This window comes from Falco naumanni, chromosome W (assembly GCF_017639655.2).
Source record: "Falco naumanni isolate bFalNau1 chromosome W, bFalNau1.pat, whole genome shotgun sequence".
Lineage (NCBI taxonomy): Eukaryota > Metazoa > Chordata > Aves > Falconiformes > Falconidae > Falco > Falco naumanni.
The window spans coordinates 29056764-29076648 of record NC_054079.1 but is presented as its reverse complement, the minus strand read 5'-3'; the positions used below and the strand labels follow the sequence as shown (position 1 = coordinate 29076648).

The following is a 19885-nucleotide window of genomic DNA, read 5'->3' as shown; positions in this document are numbered from 1 at the left end:
TTAAAAAATAAAGTACCAGCTAATAGTCAACCAAACTTATTAATTCTGAAATCAGAACTCATCTTCTAAACTATGAACAGTTACATGTATTAGAAAACAGGTTCTTACTAACTGCATCTATTTTCGTTTAAATGCTTCTAGCTATATGTCAAAGTCTAAAGTGAACAAAAGAGTGCAAAATATGCATGTGTATATAAATGTGTGTGTGTGTTGGGAATCCAACTAATCTAGATCCCTTAATAGTCTCTAATTAGGGACTAAGGAATTGCATTCATTATGTAAAGAAAGACTTAGGAGTTAACTAAGTCTCTACTGTGCTTAAAAGTCATAATGAAACAAGATCTCTTGTGAACCTCTTGTAAATAATGAAGACAGATTATGGACTTACATCATGTTGGAACTAGATTTTATTCTGTTAGTTCATTTTAAAACAAAACATCCAAGAGAATAGACCGCTCTACTGGTGAGTTCTATGTCTCTCTCTGTCTTTTTTCCACTTTTTGTTTATATGAAACATGTGACTACCACCAAAATGAAATGGAATAGGTTTTTAAGACATTGGTTCTGATACGCTCTATCATTGCCTAAAGTACTTTAACAGCAACTTCCTTTTAAATTAAATTGTATATGAATACAGCAAAAGAACACATAACTTCTAGTAGTAACTAAGAAAAGAATGACAAGGTGCAATCAAGACGAAATTTTATATAACACTACAAGTAATAAGTTATGCATAGCAAGACTAAATTCAGTATTAGTATACTGTGAAACAAAATACATTATAATAGTTGAAAGAAGAATTAATTACAGAGTTAGGATATAAACAGTAATGTGTATCAGGCAGAAGCAAACAAAAAAAAAACAAAGGAAAGAATTGTGGGCCAAGTTGTTAGAGAGAAACAATATTTACAGGTGGGAAAATGCATCCAAACTCAGAAGAGAATGATTTAATTATTTGCAGAGAACCAGCACAAGCTTTATGCATCTTAAATCCCACCAAAAAGTAGAGTATAAGTGATATTCAGTTTGTATGTAGGTCTTAGGCTTGTACTCTGAACAGAAGTGCATTTCACTGAGTGAACAAGCTCCCTCTAAATCTTCATAATATCCTAATTGCAATTCCACAGCCACTCAGTCAAAGGATGCTTGCACAAACAGCAAAATTAGAATAGTTTCCTCAAATCCTGAAGTGACAGAAATTCATAAATACATAAACCCAGAACTGTTTGGAAATTTCATGAGAAATAGATTATTTGCAAAACTTTTCTAGGGAAGCATTACCCAGTCTTCCAATAAGTAAACAGCACATCTGGTAGACTGAAAGTTGACAGCAGAAAACCTAGTTATTAAAACCATACCTTATATTCATCTGGACATTATCAATCCATTCAAACACCTACAGTACTGTAAATTCTTTAGCTCTTCAACTCCACACCAAATTCCCTTGCACTTCCAATATGTAACCAAACACAACACATAACCAACCAACTTACCACTTTGACCAAAACCTCAACCTTAACTACATTAACATTCTCTATAAACATATTTACAGATACAATCTGTTATTCTGCATACAGGAAACTATGAAGCAGGGATGAAGTTTCTAATGTGATTTGAAATTAAAAAAAAGCATTAGCACCTTTTCTGGTTATACTTAAAAGTGCAAAGGAGATGGCTGTGGAAGAGTGAACACATTTGGGTGATTTGGTATCAAGAAAGTCCTCAAAGTTGTAAGCATGTGGAGGAAGTCAGGCTGCTTATTGACTGACAATTCACTTCTAATTCACAGCTTTATCTAGATCACACATCTCATCAAGAACAAAGCTGTCAGGTGGATGAAACTGCAAGACATTACAGTAGGTGTATGAGATTATGTTTAGGTAGATGTCTACATGGGATTTTAGAGACAGTCTTATGGGTGTTCATATTAGTTAATGAGAGTTAGGTGAGAAAAAAAATTGAGGCATCTAGTAAAAACAGAATACAAGAGCTTCTAAGAGTTCACCTAAACATTTTCCAAATCATCCTTTCAAGTAGTACTGTCTTCATTAGGGAAGGGATATGTTTTTCCTCCTTCAAGACTCTTTGAGAAAACTAGTTGCAGTAAATCTTTTTATTGGATGCAATATTCAAAATTTGAAATCTGTCATCCAGAAGTTTATATATGGTAGAAAAATTGGTTCTTTGGAAAGTTTTGATGAAGAAAAAATTATTTTCTATGAACACCAACTATAGACTAACATAATACTTCTGCAGAAACTTGTTAGAGTTTCCAGCATAATGACTTGTCTGGAACATAATACGTTTAAACATAAAGTGCTTAAAGCTATTAGGCAGTTCAGAGTGAACAACAGTTGGAGTCCAAAACTTTAATCCATTTTTCTGTCTCAGAAAGGGCAAAGAAGAGTTCTGAAACTTGGCATACCAGTTTAAAATTTCATGTAATGGTTTGATCCAATATAACACTCACCACCCATAAAGGAAGCTATCCCACCCTCTCCTCCCACCAGTGCTAGCTGTTTGCAACCTTCTCCTTTCTGCTGGCTCAGGCAGCACTTTGCCTGACCTTGCACTGATCCTATTCAATGCACTAAAGCAGCACTAATATTTTTACCCTGCCAATTCTGCCAGGTAAGAGTTGAATTGGCCCACTGAAGGGACAGACGAGTGCCAGACTGCAGAAACAGCCAGGAGCATGAGAAGGGAGAAGGAAATTTCTCCTTACTTCAGTTCAGAAATAACATGCAGTCTTTACCCTTAAAAAAGAATGAAGACATATATTAATAAACTGTTCATTATCTTCTTGGTAATCCAAATTTCTCTTACCTCTAACTGGGGACACAAACAGATGGACAGCTAGGAAATATTTTGAAGTGAAGATCAAGGAATTCAGCTGTCAAATTAGCATACATAAGTTTTTTCAGTTTCATGGCCTACTGGTATACTTTCTAAATAAAATCTCATTAATTTGCAGACAAATGTTATTCTCCTTTCTATGCAACTTTTGCAGTTTATCGGGGAAGATATGAAAGTATATCCCTAGGGAATTATGGCTGACAGTCTCTGAAATTATCAATTTCCTTTTCTCCCCTTTGCCCAGGACACAACTAACTTCCCCAAAGCCATCAGAGATAGTCCACATTGAAGAATACAGTATAAACTATATTTGTATTCTTAAGACAAGTCTTGCTTTAAACAATATTCCAGTCATGTCAGGAAATCCTGTCATCTAAACTGGCATCTCTGACAAAGAGTTTTGAGAATTATCTTTAAGCTTTCATAAGGAGAAATATTCTTATAGAGAATTGCACATGAAAAATATAAATAGTTTAGCTCCCTTTTCATATCTGCAATATTTAGTCAGAAGAGCTTTCACGGAAATGAATCAATAATTTTACTATGGCATACTTCCACAGAGAAACTAAAATGAATGTACATTTAAAACAATGAACTAATTAGAATTTGTGGGGAGGTCAGGTTTCCAGTTTTCACAACAGGAGGACAAAGCTTTCAGTCTGAAATCAGTATTATGAATATATTTTCAGTGTAAACTGATTTCAAGCACAAGTTTGATAAGTACTGGAAATGGTTAAGGACAACTAAAGGTCTACATACAAATCACAAAAGTTCTGCCAAAATCTAGAGAAATAAAGGCTGTGCATCTCAGAAGAACAGCAAAACGAGTCTTGGTTTCCTTAGCTCCTTGTTTTTCCTCCTTTTGCCTTGACATAAATAATGTCCTGTTACCTGCTGTGGTGACTTCATAGAAATAAAACCAAGGAAGAAGAGTAAATCTTTAGCAGCATAAACCAAATATGGCTACCATTAATCTTAGGCATCATTAACAAAATCCAAGAATCAAATATATTACAGCCATTTTCAATTTTTCTGATTTTGTTTTTTCAGCATTCATTTGTATAGTTAAACTTAGAACATAACTTTGTATCCTAATCACTAACATAAATCAAACATCATGGATGTTCTTAAATATTCAAAAAGGTTCTTAATGGGTACTAAGTATTTTAGATATAGAATCAGAGAAATGAAGGTCTGGAAGGGATTTCAAAAGGTCACCTAAGCCCATCTTTCTGCATACAGGCAATATGAAATATACTAAAGTCCATCCCTGAGAGATGTTTACTAAACTTCTTAAAACTTCTATAATGAAAATTTAACAACTCCCATGGGAAGCATATTTTAGTGTTTCACTACCCTTATAGTTGGAAAGTTTATCTTACCTATCTTTGCTACAAATATAGGCTAGTTATGAGGATATTAAAAGAAACTTCCCAATTATAATGATCATGAAGTACCTCCAAGACTACCTAGAGAAGCCATTATAATTTTCAAAGACATTCTGGTGTTTGATACACATAGAATTATTTAGATATAAAACTGAAATCAGAATTTCTTTATATAGATTCAGTTTAACTTTAAACTCTTAAATCAACAGAATGTAGATGTAAAGCTGATGTCAACTGACAATCCTGAATTATGTGGTATATCTTCAAATTAATAATTGAAAAACCCAGCACACAAAAAATATCATATCATTTATAAGAAAAACATGGGGATGGTGTTCTGTATTATACTCCAATGCAAAGTCTTGCCTTTTGAACAAATCGCATAATGTCTCTCTGTCTCTATTTCATCTTTAAAAGGACAGTAACATTCATATCAAAGGTTTTGTGAGGACCACTATATAGAAAATATTTTAAAAGATAACATGAGGAGTGCTGTTTATTTACAGATTCACCAGATGATACAGAAGTATGGTACGTCTATAAGCAAATGTGACGGGAGACAAAGAACAAAAGAGCAAATAAGATACCACCTCTTCCCAAAAGATATTTTGGTATTGGCTTTTAAACTAATCTAAATTGATTTCTGTCTGCTGATAGTATCTCATTTCTGGTCATACACAGTACATGATATATGCTGAATTTAAGATAAAAATAGATTAATTTCAATATCATATGAAGTACAAAAGCCACTGCTGTGATACAGTCTGCAACTGCGTTAAAGATACCATAAAGTTAAATTGCTCTATTTCAGGGCTTCCTGAAATCAGGTCATTTTGAATCCTGATTACCAATTATTTATAATGCTAACTTTAGAATAGTCAAGTAAAGATACAACAAAACTGAGATACCATTTTATGGTTCATTCAATCATGCACAAAATAGCAAATGTTATGTACTCTCCTAAGCCTTTCAACCTTGAACCAAATCTCATCTAAATTCAGGCTATATTTTTAAAGATTTTAGCACAAACCATATTCACAACAGAAAGGCTTGAGTCAGAAAATGTCCTGCTTTCCATATAAAACTTTTTCTAGTATGATAACAAATTTCTTGTTGTAGGATTTTTGCAATACTTTCCCTTGATCATATTTAAATAAATAATACATTAAGATTTCAAATAGAATTAAAGTTTCATCTTGTAGTCACTATTTCACTTTCTACATTATTTTCCCCAATTAAAATTAATATTTATAAAACAAAATATTATTTTTTTAAAATAATCCAATATTGTTTTAGGTTTGCAGTCATGAACATGATTATATTGCTTGGCTTCTTGAAATACCCTGCTTTTAGCTTTATTATGCACCTGAGATGTGTGAAACTGTCTCAATTACAAATATAGTACAGAAGATCTAGGGTCTGATCCTGCAGTGGTTATAAGCATCCTACAACAGCCATTTGTCAATGATAAAGAAGAGTGAATATTGGAGATGCAAGATTCTGCTGGATCAGGCCTTAAGTGTAAGTGCATTATACAACACATTATAAGGTGACATCTCAAAATAAAATACCGTGGGTTTATGTAATGCATAAGTAACACATACAATTTACATATAGTAATAATTTATTCTGAAATGTTCATTTTAGTCTCTGTTGAGACATCACCCATGTCTCATTAATAGAAGAGCAGCCACTTCACCTCAAGTACCAGAATATATAACAAGTTACAGCATAGCAAAAAAATTCTACTTACTTTAAGATAAAATCTAGTTCAGGTAAAATAATTTTGTTCAAGGTTTTATAGTTACACAGTTGTCCATTTTTTTGTGGAGCACAAAGAAAGTGTAAATTGTTACACCATATTTATCTATGCACATTATGTGACCACAGAAATGTTAATCGTTACTTCAGAAAATGAACCATCAGTTCTATTCATGCATAAAAGCAGGCTGGGAAAGCTTGTTCAGCAGAAACCATAGCACTGTGAATTTCACAGCCACATGATTAATTTTTGTGTTAGAAAGACTCACAAATACTAAAACTAAGTTAATTTTTTGCATAAATAATACCAATTCTTCCCTGATATAGTTTAGTCAGTCTGTAATCTGTAAACAATTGATAAAGCAATATGACTGTATCATCTCTATCTGTAACGCTCATGATTTCAAGACAAGCAATGTTTAAAGGATTATGGGATGGAATGCTAATTAAATATAATAAACATACTGTACAAATATAATTGCATTAGCAATTTTATTCCAAGCTGTCAATTAGGCATTCCTGCAAAATATTACCAGTGAAGACAAAGTATACTATCAAATATGGCTTCCACAACAAGGACCCTCTAACAAGAAACAAAACTATTTACAAAAGATAAAAATAACCAATAAAGCCAACACCCAGTCTTTTAAAATTTCATTTGAAACAAAATTTCTAAATAGCTGCTGTATATAATACATTAATTGCATTGATTTTTTATGTACTTAAACAGAAGTCACCAGGTAAGAGCCAGAATGACGTTTAGAACTCTGAGTTTCACTGGAGTCTGTATTTTCAGTCTTTGAATCGTGTTTCTTTGTGCTGTTATTTATTGGTGTTGGTATTTGTGATGGCCGAGCAGAACTGTTGTCCACACTACTCTTCCTGGGACTTGGACTGTAGTTGAAAGGAGTCACTCTTGCTGCAACAGTACCACTGGGGGAGTTATGTTTGCTTGAGCTACTGGAACTGAATGGTGTATGCTCATTAACAGTACTTTCATTATTTTCTGGTGCAGGAACAGGATTATTCTGTCCAGGTTTTGCTTCTGTTCCTTTCTTGTCTGGACTGTCTATCTGAAAGAAAGAGTTTGGACAATTTTCTAAACCAATGGTATGAACAGGAACATTTCCATTCTCTGGATTTTGTTTTTCAGTAATCTCTTTAGAATCTTTATTATTCACACTCCCTTTCTCTGAAACACTGTCAATAACAGGGGGAGTATTTCCAGTTGGGGATCTTCCAGATCGAGGTTTATTAATAGGGCAGTCCTCTATCCTCACCCACACATCCTCTGTCTTAGAGACAGCTGGTGCCATCTGATAAATTAGAGTTTTGGAATCAGTGTCATTTGTTGCACCTGCGGAAGAATACTTAGGCTCATTCATTATTTGAGGAATTTCATTTTCTTCTATTTTTCTCCAAGTAGCTTTTGCTGGTGCTTGACTTTCATTACTTTGTTTGTGTCTAGAAACAGAACTTTCATGTTGCTTTTCATCTTCACTTTTCGTCTTTTCACTGGATTCTGAAGAAGCTGACAGAACTGAGGAAGAACTTCCGGATCTTCGCCAAGTGCTTACACGAGGAAGTGATGAGGAATGCTTACTATGTTCACGCTTCCATGTTCCCAATCTATTGATTGGCAATCTAGATGGACTTTCAGAATGAGAATGAGCTATGTCATGATGTTTTGTTGGTCTCCCATCATATTCTACAGAAGGACTCAGATTAGGGGGTAAATTTTGCCAACTGCTAGTCTGGGCAGTTAAATGAGTGGATAAAGACATATTGCGAAGAGATGGACTTAAAACTGGAGTCTGTATTTGGGATCTAGTGGGAGACCCTGGCCTGTAAGGAGACAGAAATTCATATGAAGCAGACTCTTTGAATTTCTGTCTTAGAGTTGGACTTGAAGTTTCTTTAATAAAAGTTGACTGACGAACCAGAACAGGTCTTTCAGATCTGTCAGATTCACTCCCACTGGATTTTGCGGATGACATTCTGGATAGTTCAGCCTTTTTGTTTGATCCACCACTATTGAGAATTTGGTTTAATCCTTTTGAAGCAGACTCACTTCTGGGAATGCCACTGGTACTCTTAGGTAAGGCAGTTTGCTTTGTAAGGTTTTGCTGGCTCAACTGCCTGCCTGGTGCTGTATATAACATTCTTCCTGAACTTGAAGATTTAGTTGAAGCTGTATTAGAGGATGATGTCATTGGCAAATGAGACAGTTTGTTGGGAGGACTTATACCATTTCTTCCTGGGGAAATTGAGTTTTGGCCTGGAGATTGCAGAGGCCTGCTTAATGGCTGCTGTTGAGGTCTAGAAGGAGTAGAGTCTCTAGATCCTGATCTAGAAGGTCTTTTACTTGACCTGCTTTGTTGAGATGGTTGTCTAGTTATAGGAGCTGACTCAATTTTCACTGATGAATTGACTCCTCTTGGAGAACTAACAGAATTTTGGCCTCCACTGGGACTCTTGGAGTTTGTATTTTTTAGAGGGGGACCTTTTTTGGTAACAGGACTAGTACTTGAGGAACTATTTCGAACTCCTGGAATATGAATCATTGTCCTACCACGTGAAATTGAAGTCATATTTGTTTGCTGTGGTTGCCTTAACTGGCTTGAAACTTTTGAATTAGAGCAAACTTTTCCTGTAATTATACTTTTGTATACTTTTTTTCCTCCTTTGATTCCCTTATTTTCAGATTCTACTTTTTTATACTCCAATGTACTCTTCTCCCCTGGCTTAAGAATTCTTGGACCTTTATTACTAGTAAAAGGCTTTTCTTCTTGGTCTGGGGTAAGATGAAATGGTGACCCTAGAAAAATACCAGATTTTAATGAAAGGATAGAGTCAGAGTCTGATGAAGCTTGTCTAGTCAGTGATATAGCAGCTGCAGCTTGATGCAAGCTACTAACTATAGAATTCGCACCTTCTTGTATAGCTTTCCAATCAAAGTTCTCTGAATCAGGTGAGAAACCATGTTCTGAATCTGTCCTCCCTCTCTCTCTCAAATCCAGTGATAAATCTTCTGCCAATACATCACCCATATTTCTGGAATTATTTTTTTCACTTTCACTCTTTACTTTTGAGGGTTTTTTCTTTTTAGGCATAGCTGAACTAATGCATTCCTGCAACAGATCATCTTCTGAGTCAATACTAAGAGAACTGAGAGAGCTGTTTCTAGAGAAACATACAGGAGTATCTTCAACAATAAATGATTTAGGTGCATAACTAGAAGTCTGTGGTCTATTTGATTCTATCTGTGAATCAGGACCCTCAGTTTGTTTTGCACGTTCACTTTCTTTGTTGTTGTTTTCTTGATCAATATCACTGAGGGAACTAAGAGATGAATTGCAAGAAAAAATTACAGGTGTGTTTTCAATAGCAAAATCCTGCATTTTCTCATCTACAGCTGTTCCTCTATCTGGAATATCTTTAGTTGACTGAGAGAAAGTTTTAGGCTGGCTTCTGTCTGTCAGGTATTTTTGACAAACTTGTGTCCTATTACTTGGTTGCTGATTTGAAGATTGTTCTGTATTAGTGTAGTCTTCAGTTTCTGTTTCCTTTGCTTTTCTTTTTTGCAATTCTGCATTCTCCCTTGAAAGGTCAACATCATCATAATCATCAAAATCTAAAGAACTTAGAGAATCATTCCGTGAAAAACAATAAGGAGTTCCCTCAATAGGTGTGTAATGATGAGGGGAATCAAATGCAAAGTTTCCTTTTACATGCTCTTCATTATTTGGAAGTTTGTCATTAAAATATCTTGAATTATTTTTAAGATTCTGTTTCTTTGTGTCTGTGTTCTCTGAATAGCTTCTTTCATTATTAATATAGCTTTTAGGCTCTGTGTTTTTTCTTACATGTGCTCTATATTCATTATTTTGGGGAATGGGATTTACTGGTGACATTGGCTCCTTTTTATCATGTTCTGACTGATTTGTGTTACTTACAGATAAAGATGCTTGTTGGATTTGATCTATTACCTTCTTCACTCTGAAAGATTTGTGACTTTTTCCTTTTGGCATAGCCGAATTAATACATTCGGCCAGAATATCACCCTCTTCTGTTTTGTCATCATCCAGTCCTGGGGCAGTCTTAGTTGAGCTTTTTGCTCTCTGAGAGTTATCTGTACTTATACCTTCTGTAGGAATGGTGTCTCTCTTTTCAAACTCCTCTGACTCTGCCCCTGTACCCACGTTCTCTACATTGGCCAACTCATTCGGTAGTGACTCTATTTTGAGGTCACTCAAAGATGTAGCTGTTGAAAAATTTATTGGTGTATCCTCAACAAAGTATACCCATGGCATATCATATCCAGGTGTAAAACTCACACGCTTTTGGGACTGCAATCCAGTTTGTGAAGGCAAAAGTTTGTAAACTAGCAGTTGGCTTGGCTTTCTGGTTACAGGAGGAGGCATTTTTGAAGCAGATGCTTGAGAAGGCTTTTTGGCTTTATGTGAAGATTTTGTTGGCATTGCAGAAATAATACATTCTTCCAATATAACAATATCATCATCAGAATCATCCATAATGTCTTTTTCTGCTTCAGTAGGCTTCTCCGCTTTCTTCTCTTGGTTATCCTTTGTATCATCTGGCTGTTCAGGTTCTGCTTCATTTCCATGTTCATTTTCATGTACAGGAGGCATTATTCTTAACTCTACATCTTTCTGTATAAATGGTTCATCAAGACTCAGACCACTTAGGCTGGAAGAGCAAGAAAATCCATCCGGTGTACTTTCTGTGGCAAAATGTAATAACGTATCAGCATCTGGCAGTACCTGAACTCTTTGAACAGCTTCATTTATAGCTACCTGTCTAGGACCAGACTCTCTCTTTTCTGCATTAGGTACTTTGCCTTTAGCTACTTCCTTCTTTACTTGAGCTCCTTGAGCAGGGGTTGGAGTTTTACTTCTGCTTGGAGGCATTGTTTGTCCAGGGCTGTCTGGAAGATCACTGGGACTTATAATTCCACTTACCATTCCACTGCAAGGCTCACTTTGAACTGAACTAGCAATTGAACGGCTTTCAAAACTATCCAGGGAACTTACAGAAGTACATCTGCTAAACATGAGTGGGGTTTCCTGCACATAATGTTCTGGTGGACTTTTAGGAGTGTGTGTACCACTCTTTGAGGGAGATTTGGCACCAGAAGAAAATTCAACAGCTTTATGTCTAGAAGAGTCAGAAGGAGATAAACTAGGAGTCTGAAGTCTACTAGATTTTGTTCTGATGTGCTGAGATGCTGATGCAACTTCACTTACTGCACCTTCTGTAGACAGAATCCCACTGTTTTCCTTTAGTTCTGCTATCTGTAATGTGTTATTAGCATCTGTCACATGTGTGGGTTGATCACATCCTATTTCATCTTCAGCTGATGACAAAGATGACAAAGAGCTACACCTTGAAAAACATATTGGTGTATCTTCCACACAATAAGTTTGTATAGTTTCCTGATTAATAGAGGAAGTCTTACAGGAGGCAGTCTTTTGAGCATGACTGCTTCTATTCTGTGCAGAATTTGGGTGAAGCTGATTCTGTCTCTCTGAACTACCTGAAGGGGTTGATATGTTCTCACAACTTAAGGAAATATGGTCAGTTTTAGTGCTTTGCACTGATGAACTGTTTGAAAAAGTAAAAGATGGCTTCTGAGAAGAGAGAGGAACTTCTGTTGAATATTTTAGACTATAATCAATAGGCTGATCAACAAGATGTTCCTCTTTATTGTACTTTATGCCATAATTAGTTGGTCTGTCTTCTTCCCCTTTGTGTTGTTCCTCCTTAGAGTAGTATTCACTATAGTTGGTTGGCTTATCATTGTCATAATCATCAGCCTGGCACAAGGACTGGTTTACTTTTTGATTCATTCCAAGCATTGAGCCTACTCTGCTCTGCTCTGCACCATTGGATCCTCTTGATCTAAAAGAAGAAACACATTCTTGCTGTCCAAAAGGTGACTGGTATTTCATGCACTTATCATCTCCGCTTTCAGTGTACACGGAATAAGTTGCATCTTTGCTCCTTAACTGCCTTTGTTCATTTTGCTTTATTTCATCTTCTATTATATGCTTAGGCCTTGCCCATCTTTCATTCTGAGAGGGACTTTGCCTTCCAGAACTTAACTCTTCATCTGAATATTTAAGACTATAATTAATAGGAGTGTCTAGCTCTTCATCATTGTCATCCATATGATTTGCACTATGTATCTTATGTGCCAAGTCAGCTGGGTATTGACCATAACTACGAAATTTACTTTCATCATCTTCCGAGTAAGATTCAATGGAAGGTTTCATTTGACCTCTTTTACCATAGCCATCACTGCTGCTGACACTATTTAAACTATCATTTGAAGCTCTCTTGTATTCCATTGTTGTATAAAGCATAGGACACGTCCCGTTTGAATTCTCAGATTTAGGAAAGTATGTATTCGAGTGAGTATGGGCAGCAGCTGTTTTTCTTTGGACATTTCTGTCTTCTGTCAAACAGTGCATTTCAGAAGTGGAACAAGAACTTCTGTCTTCTTGTGGAATATGCATGCTTGTTACTTCTTCCATAACTTTGGCAATCTGAGCTGCAGCAGTAATCTGCATTCCTATTCTCTTAGAGGAGTTCCCAGTATTCTCTGTAGCTTGATGATAGCTATTTAAACCTACTGCTACATCCCTATTGAGGCTTCTGTCTTTCTCAGATCGAGAGTTTTCTATGTTTCCTCTACTATAGGAAGAGGAGCCAGGCAATACTGTAGCATTTAAATATGGTGAAAGCACAGTCATATGACTAGTATTAAAAGTCTCTGATCTGCAAATCCCATCATCATGTCGACTGGAATCCAAAACATACTCATTGTATATATTTTGCTTATGTCTCTGCTTATTATGGTGAGATGCTTTTGGGCTTAAATTATCTATGTTTTCAAAAGTCTCTGATAAATGCTGAGCATCTAATTCTGCTTCCAGTGCCTTTTGTTTTCTAACATAAAGAGATGGTAAGCTTGATCCTGGAGACATAATGTTGGCATCCTTATATTTTGCTGGCCTATTTGCCATCAGGTTTCTTAGAGCTGCAGCACTGCCCATTGCTATCATTTTGTGTTTTGAGTGAATGAGATTTTTGAGCATGCTCACTGCTCCCATGTCCCACAGTGCCTCCTGATCTTTTGCATTTCGTGCAGAAAGATTCCACAGGGTCCCACATGCATTACTGACTATTGTCAAACTGTGTGACTTCAAATGCTGTAACAAGGTTTGTAAGCAGCTGTTCTCTCGCAAGATTTGCCTGGCATTGAGTGATTGAAAACAAAAATCAGTAAGTGGCATTTCAAAAGGATAAGAGACAAAGCAAAACAAAACCCTATTATGCTATAGGCAATTTTAATCCATAGTAAGGATAATAATGAATTATTCAGTGCAAATTTATCTTATTCTTTCCTCAAGTTTTCATCTGAATCTTAATCAAATTTATACAAATATGAACAGTTTGCTCCCACACTATCTCCATATAAACCATTCCAGGTTGGTTTCCTATGGCTGATAATAACTTATGAATTTCCTCCCTCTTTCCAGGAAAAGCTTTTAGTACAATTTATTATTTAACAATCAGCAGATATATTAATCCTTTTGCATATTCTTGTTATATGAATTAAATACTTGCCTTATCAAATCCATTTAAAAATGAATGCTTAATTACTATACTTAAAACATGAATTCATATTAAGACTTAGTCATATAAACTATTAAATATACTTGTAGTACCATTACTGATTCTCAGAAAAATAGAATGTATATTCACCTGTGGTCCTCATTAGTAGCAATTAAACTAGAAACATTTCTTAATATTCCTCCTCCACTTTCTATGATAGCTAAAGTGTTTGCTTGGCTCCGGTATGTCAGTGTACCAACTAGAAATGCAAGAGCACCATCAACAGCACATATATCACCTTTGTTCTCAGTACAGTGTGCTGACAAATTCCATAAGGCACTCAAAACACTTTTTAGGGTGGATTCCTAGGAAAATAATAAAATGACAGAATTAGAGAGTTTTCAACTGTTGATCATAAGCCCTCAGAAGTATGTAAGTTAGCTTCAAGGAGGTAGTGACAAACTTGTTTTTCTAGCTCTCATGGTGGCAAAGATAGCTTTGAAATTGTGAACCAAGAATAACTGAAGAAATAATTCCTGCTGAACCTGCACACAGTCTAAAAATACAGCTCAGAGACACAAACTGTCTCACTTATTCTAATCCAGATTTGCAAATAACAAAATTCATTGCCCATGGAATTTAGCTTCTTTTCAGCTCACTGCAGAATTTGATTTTTGATTGGCATGAAATCTCTACTGTGTTGTATGTTGATGACCAGTGCTTTGCTTTCTGTTTTACTGCATATGCCACTATTTCTCTACCTTTTCTTCACAACTGAGAATTAAGTGTGTTTCAGGCTCTGCTTTCTGTGTTGATAATCTAGATGCAAGCAGCAGTGCACACATAACTATTTTGTTTGTTTTTCTCTCTCCTTTCCTCAGCTATGGATTTGCTATTGCTTGATAGAAAGTTTCAAACATATGCACCATAATACTTGTCAGCTGCCATAACAGTAAAAAGTTTGATTAGCTGGCAGGGGACACTGGGATGGAATATAATCCCATTGGGATATCAAGTAGACATCTCTAGAATGACAAATTCACAAAATCAGAAGATGGTTTTATTAAAACTGTAAAATTATAAAAAAGGGTACTGGAACAGCACAGCTCATGAAAATGAAGAGTGAAAGCTATCAACCCTTCTAAATAAAATTATAGAAACACTAGTAGTTCTCAGATGTCATTGCTACATTGTGATCTGATGTCCAGTTAACCCAAAGCAATTCTCTTCTTCAAAGGAAAGTACCTGAAACACTGCAAATATTTGACTAAACTGCTTATGTCAAAAATGATAACAATATTTGTATTTTGTGTAAAATTAATGCAATATCTCAAAAATTTATCTCACAATCATTTATATATGATACCTTCTTAACTTCTAAAGCACATTCCATCAATGCTTTTACACTTCCAACTTCACGTAGAGTCTTTTTACTGTTTACATCTGCTCGCCAGGACAAGTTCCTCAAAACGCTTGCAATGACCTGCAAAACATGAAAGAAAAATAACATATCTCAAAATAGCTACTCCTTTAGCAGGTTATCAGCATTACCTCCTGGATTTCTGGAACACTATAGAATTCATTAACAGTGGCAATGTTCAGCTGTTGAACTACCTTTTTTGCTGAAATTCACTTTTTGTTCTATTGCTCGCTAGACTGTCCTAAGATTTCAGTATGAAGTTTGATCAAAAGTACTGGCTTTTGTGTATAAAATAAAGATTTCAAAGCAGGTTCCCTGCTTTCCACACTGGCTGAATAATTGGACCAAAACCAGATTTGTGGTCTACTCTGATGTCTGCTGTATATACTTATTATGCAGTCTCAGGAGAGAGTTATATAATCTTTTCCCTCAGCATTTCAACTTGTAAAACAGGACAATCATACTAACCTGTCCCTCAGAGGTATAGTATGATTACCTTTATTAATGTTTATCAAGCTTTTTGAATACTGTGTCTTTTATAATCAGAATAGTTATCTGTCAAAGATGGGTAGCCATTCAGCCTAGGTTCTTGTCCTTGGCAGCAGCTAGACTGAGATGCTTCAAAGCAAAGTGCAACTGTCAAGACAGTGGACAGTCATTAAATATTTAACTCCATCCATTTATGGGCAGCTGTAAGCATGTATATCCCTCATAAAAATATATTTGATAGAATACTGTTATCTATGGATGTTTTCATTGTCACAAAAGTGTAAGAAACTATGGACTAGGGTATTGTTTATTTAAATTTATGTTAAGCCCATATGTAAATGTAAAGATTAGACAACAAAAGATAAGATAACCGCCAGGTGTCCAGGATGCCGCTTGTGAAAAGATACGATCACCGCCAGGTGTCCAGGATGCCACTTGTGAAAAGATAAGATCACCGCTAGGTGTCCAGGATGCCACCAGGTGTCCAGGAACCGACAGAAACAGGGCAATGAGACAAAGGAGGAAGACCAGCAGGAGGCAGAAAACGACCCCCCCTAACAACAAAAGCATAACTCCACTACCTCATGAACATGGAAGTAAAGATGTATAAAAAGGGACTGTTTGAACTGCTCAGCACGGCAGTTGGTGGAGCGCAGACTCCCCTGTCGTCCAGCGCTGTCTTTGCTCATATTCTACTTGCTATAATTAATAAAATTTTAATTGGATTATGATCTGTTGCGGTCTCAATTTATAACAATTTCTGGTGCCGTGACTCGGATAAGGAACAGTGGGCTTTGGTCCTCCGGGGAGGCGCCCCGCGACATTTCGCGGCCCCGCGACCAACAGCTTACTCCAACCTTACCGACGAACCTAAATTCTAGAATAATGAGCAAAGGAGAAACCAGTAAAATCCCATAAAAATTCTGTGCACGGGAGTCTGGACGAAGACGCAGGACGCGTAAGTATATTGCGAATTTGTTCGCAAGGTTTGCCGTTCGGGCGGGATTGGGTTTCCTGGAATATAACGAGTGAGAGGTTCGATATACTGAACCAAGCGAGTGTGGACTCTTAAGTACTGCGTCTCCCATCTCCCGCGAGGGACTGGGCCAGGAACAAGGGGAGCGAGTGAGTGTATGTTTGTGGATATTCCAGAAGATGGGGGCGAAGGGCAGCAAGCCTTCGACTCCCATGGGAAGGGTACCCACTGTACCTAAGAATACCCCTCTGGCATATATCTTAGACAATTGGAGATATTTCCCTGGAACCCTAGGGAAAGATAAGCAGAAAGTGATAGAATATTGTACTAAGATATGGGGAGGGAAGAAGATTTCTAAAAATGTCTTTTGGCCAGTCTATGGGTCAGAAGAAGATTGGGTAAGACAGCAATTAAACCTCTGGGTTAATAATAAAAAACCCCTTAACCCGGAAGAGAGTCAATATGCGGAAGTGTGGCTAGAAAGACCAGGAGCTAGACTTTATCCACTGAATGAAGTAAAAATTAAACAAAGAAAAAAGAAGGAAGAGTTAGACGAAACCCTTCTAACCCCCCCTCCTTACATTCCTCCTCCTGCTCCTGCAGAGGTCCCCAGAGCGCCCACTCCCCCACCAGAGTCGGAACAAGGGTCTCCCCCTCCTCCTAGACGCGTAACTAGAAGTCAAAAAGGGGCAGCTCAAATATACCCCCTAAGAGAAATGCCCATGGGGGGACCTCAACCTGTGATCGGATATATTTCTGTGCCTCTAAACTCGGCTGACCTACGAGATTTTAAAAGGACTGAGATGGGAAACTTAATTGAGGACCCACTCGGAGTGGCAGAAAGATTAAATCAATTTTTGGGACCAAACCTTTATACTTGGGATGAGATGCAATCTATCCTTGGTCAATTATTTACTACCGAGGAAAGAGATATGATTAGACGAGCAGGAATGAGACTGTGGGATGCTCAGCATGCCCAGGGGCCCCAAGCAGATATTAAATGGCCACTACAAAGACCTAATTGGGATAATCAGGATCCAGTGCATAGAACTCATATGCAGGACCTGAGAACTATAGTAATTCAGGGGATTAGGGAAGCAGTACCCCGTGGCCAGAATATCAATAAAGCATTTAATGAAATGCAAAAGAAAGATGAAAGCCCTACTGAGTGGCTGGAACGACTGAGGAAAGCCCTTCAGCTGTACTCTGGGGTAAATCCAGACAACCCTTTAGGGCAAGCGCTCCTCAAAACTCAGTTTGTGGCAAAATCATGGGAAGATATCAGAAAGAAGATTGAAAAGTTAGAAGATTGGCAGAATAGAGGGTTGGATGAATTATTGAGGGAAGCTCAGAAAGTCTACGTAAGGCGGGAAGAAGAGAGCAACAAGCGACAAGTAAAAATGATGGTAGCAGCGGTCAGAGAGGATCGCAAAGGACGGACTGGTGAACACAGATCTGCTGGAACGAAACAAGGGAACGTAGTAGTAAAGAAGGAACAGAGATGTTGTTTTTACTGTGGAAAGAAGGGACATATAAAAAAGAATTGCAGAGAAAGGATCAGGGATGAGGAAATATTGAAAACGGAATAGGAGAGTCAGGGGCTCTATATCTTAGGGGACCGGAGTCATCATGAGCCCTTGATAAAATTAAAAATAGGTCCCCATAAACAAGAGTTCACCTTTTTAGTAGACACTGGGGCTGAAAAATCAACTATTAAGCAAATACCTGAGGGATGTAAAGTTTCCCCTGAAAAAGTACAAGTAATTGGGGCAAAAGGAGAACCCTTTAAAGTAAGAAAAATCAAAAATGTGGTATTTGAAACTAAAAATAAATTTGGAATGGGTGAACTCTTGCTCGTCCCTGAAGCAGAATTTAATCTGTTAGGACGAGATTTAATTGTTGAATTGCAATTAGAAATTAAAGTGAAAAATCAAGAGCTAACAGTGTCTGCTTATCCTTTGACCGTGGATGATCAAAAACAAATTAACCCCGATGTCTGGTACTCTCCGGACACAATTAGTAGACTGGAAATCCCACCGATTAAAATCCAAATTTCCGAACCCCACATACCTGTGAGGGTAAGGCAATATCCCATATCCCTAGAAGGACGGAGAGGATTAAAACCAGAAATTGATCGATTGTTAGCACAAGGAATCTTAGAGCCTTGTATGTCACCCTTTAACACCCCCATTCTGCCTGTAAAGAAACCAAATGGGAAATATCGGCTCGTACATGATTTAAGAGAAATAAACAAAAAAACTATCACCCGGTTCCCTGTAGTAGCAAATCCATACACACTGCTAAGCAAGCTAGGACCCCATAACTCCTGGTACAGTGTGGCTGATTTAAAGGATGCCTTTTGGGCCTGTCTACTGGCAGAAGAATGCCGTGATTATTTTGCCTTTGAATGAGAAGACATAGAGACAGGCCGTAGACAGCAATTGAGATGGACCGTGCTCCCCCAAGGGTTCACAGAGTCCCCTAATCTGTTTGGACAGGCCCTGGAAGAGCTCTTAAAAGAATACCAGGTACAAACGGGAAACGTGCTGTTACAGTATGTAGATGATCTGCTCATAGCAGGGAATAATAAGGAGGATGTAAGAAAAGAAAGCATTCGACTCCTAAACTTTCTTGCACAAAAGGGCCTATGGGTATCACAAGAAAAGTTACAATTTGTAGAGGAAAAAGTGAAATATTTGGGGCATTATTTGTTTAACGGCAAGAAGATATTGGATCCAGAGCGCATTAAAGGAATTCTGGAATTACCTATGCCTGTCACTAAGAGGCAAATTCGGCAGGCATTAGGGCTATTTGGGTATTGTAGGCAATGGATAGAGAACTACAGCTTTAAAGTTAAATTCTTATATGAACAACTGTCTAAAGACAAAATACCCAAGTGGGCCCCTCAGGATCAAGAACAGTTTGCCAGTCTCAAAAGGGAGCTAAGTCAAGCACCGGTTTTAAGCCTCCCAGATTTAAAGCGGCCATTCCATTTATTTGTTAACATACATGAAGGAATGGCATTCGGAGTATTAACTCAGGAATGGGCCGGACAAAAGAAACCGGTGGCATACTTATCAAAGCTGTTGGACCCTGTGAGCAGGGGTTGGCCGAGTTGTTTACAAATCATTGTTGCTGCTGCCTTATTACTTGAGGAAACGAATCGCATCACCTTTAATGGAGAAGTTGTCTTATATGCGCCTCATAACATCAGGGGAGTGTTACAACAAAAAGCAGAAAAATGGCTTACAGATAGCCGATTATTAAAGTATGAGGGAATACTTATAGAATCCCCTAAACTATCTTTGAAAACTATTGGAGCAGTTAACCCCGCTGAATTTTTGTACCCAGGAG

General features: G+C 37.2%; 1 protein-coding gene across 12 annotated transcripts in view; it reads right to left on the bottom strand.

Moving 5' to 3' along the window:
* Positions 1–389: 389 nt before the first annotated feature.
* Positions 390–19885, bottom strand: part of LOC121080394 (adenomatous polyposis coli protein-like) — a 134275-nt gene continuing 114779 nt past the window's right edge. For all 12 annotated transcript variants that reach the window (XM_040578379.1, XM_040578377.1, XM_040578384.1 and 9 more), the window contains 3 exons: positions 15013–15129; positions 13797–14011; positions 390–13283 (listed from right to left, as the gene is read on the bottom strand). In XM_040578379.1, coding sequence (XP_040434313.1) covers positions 6728–13283; positions 13797–14011; positions 15013–15129 — 6888 coding nt within the window. In that variant the 3' untranslated portion in view covers positions 390–6727. The remainder of the gene's footprint in view (positions 13284–13796; positions 14012–15012; positions 15130–19885) is intronic.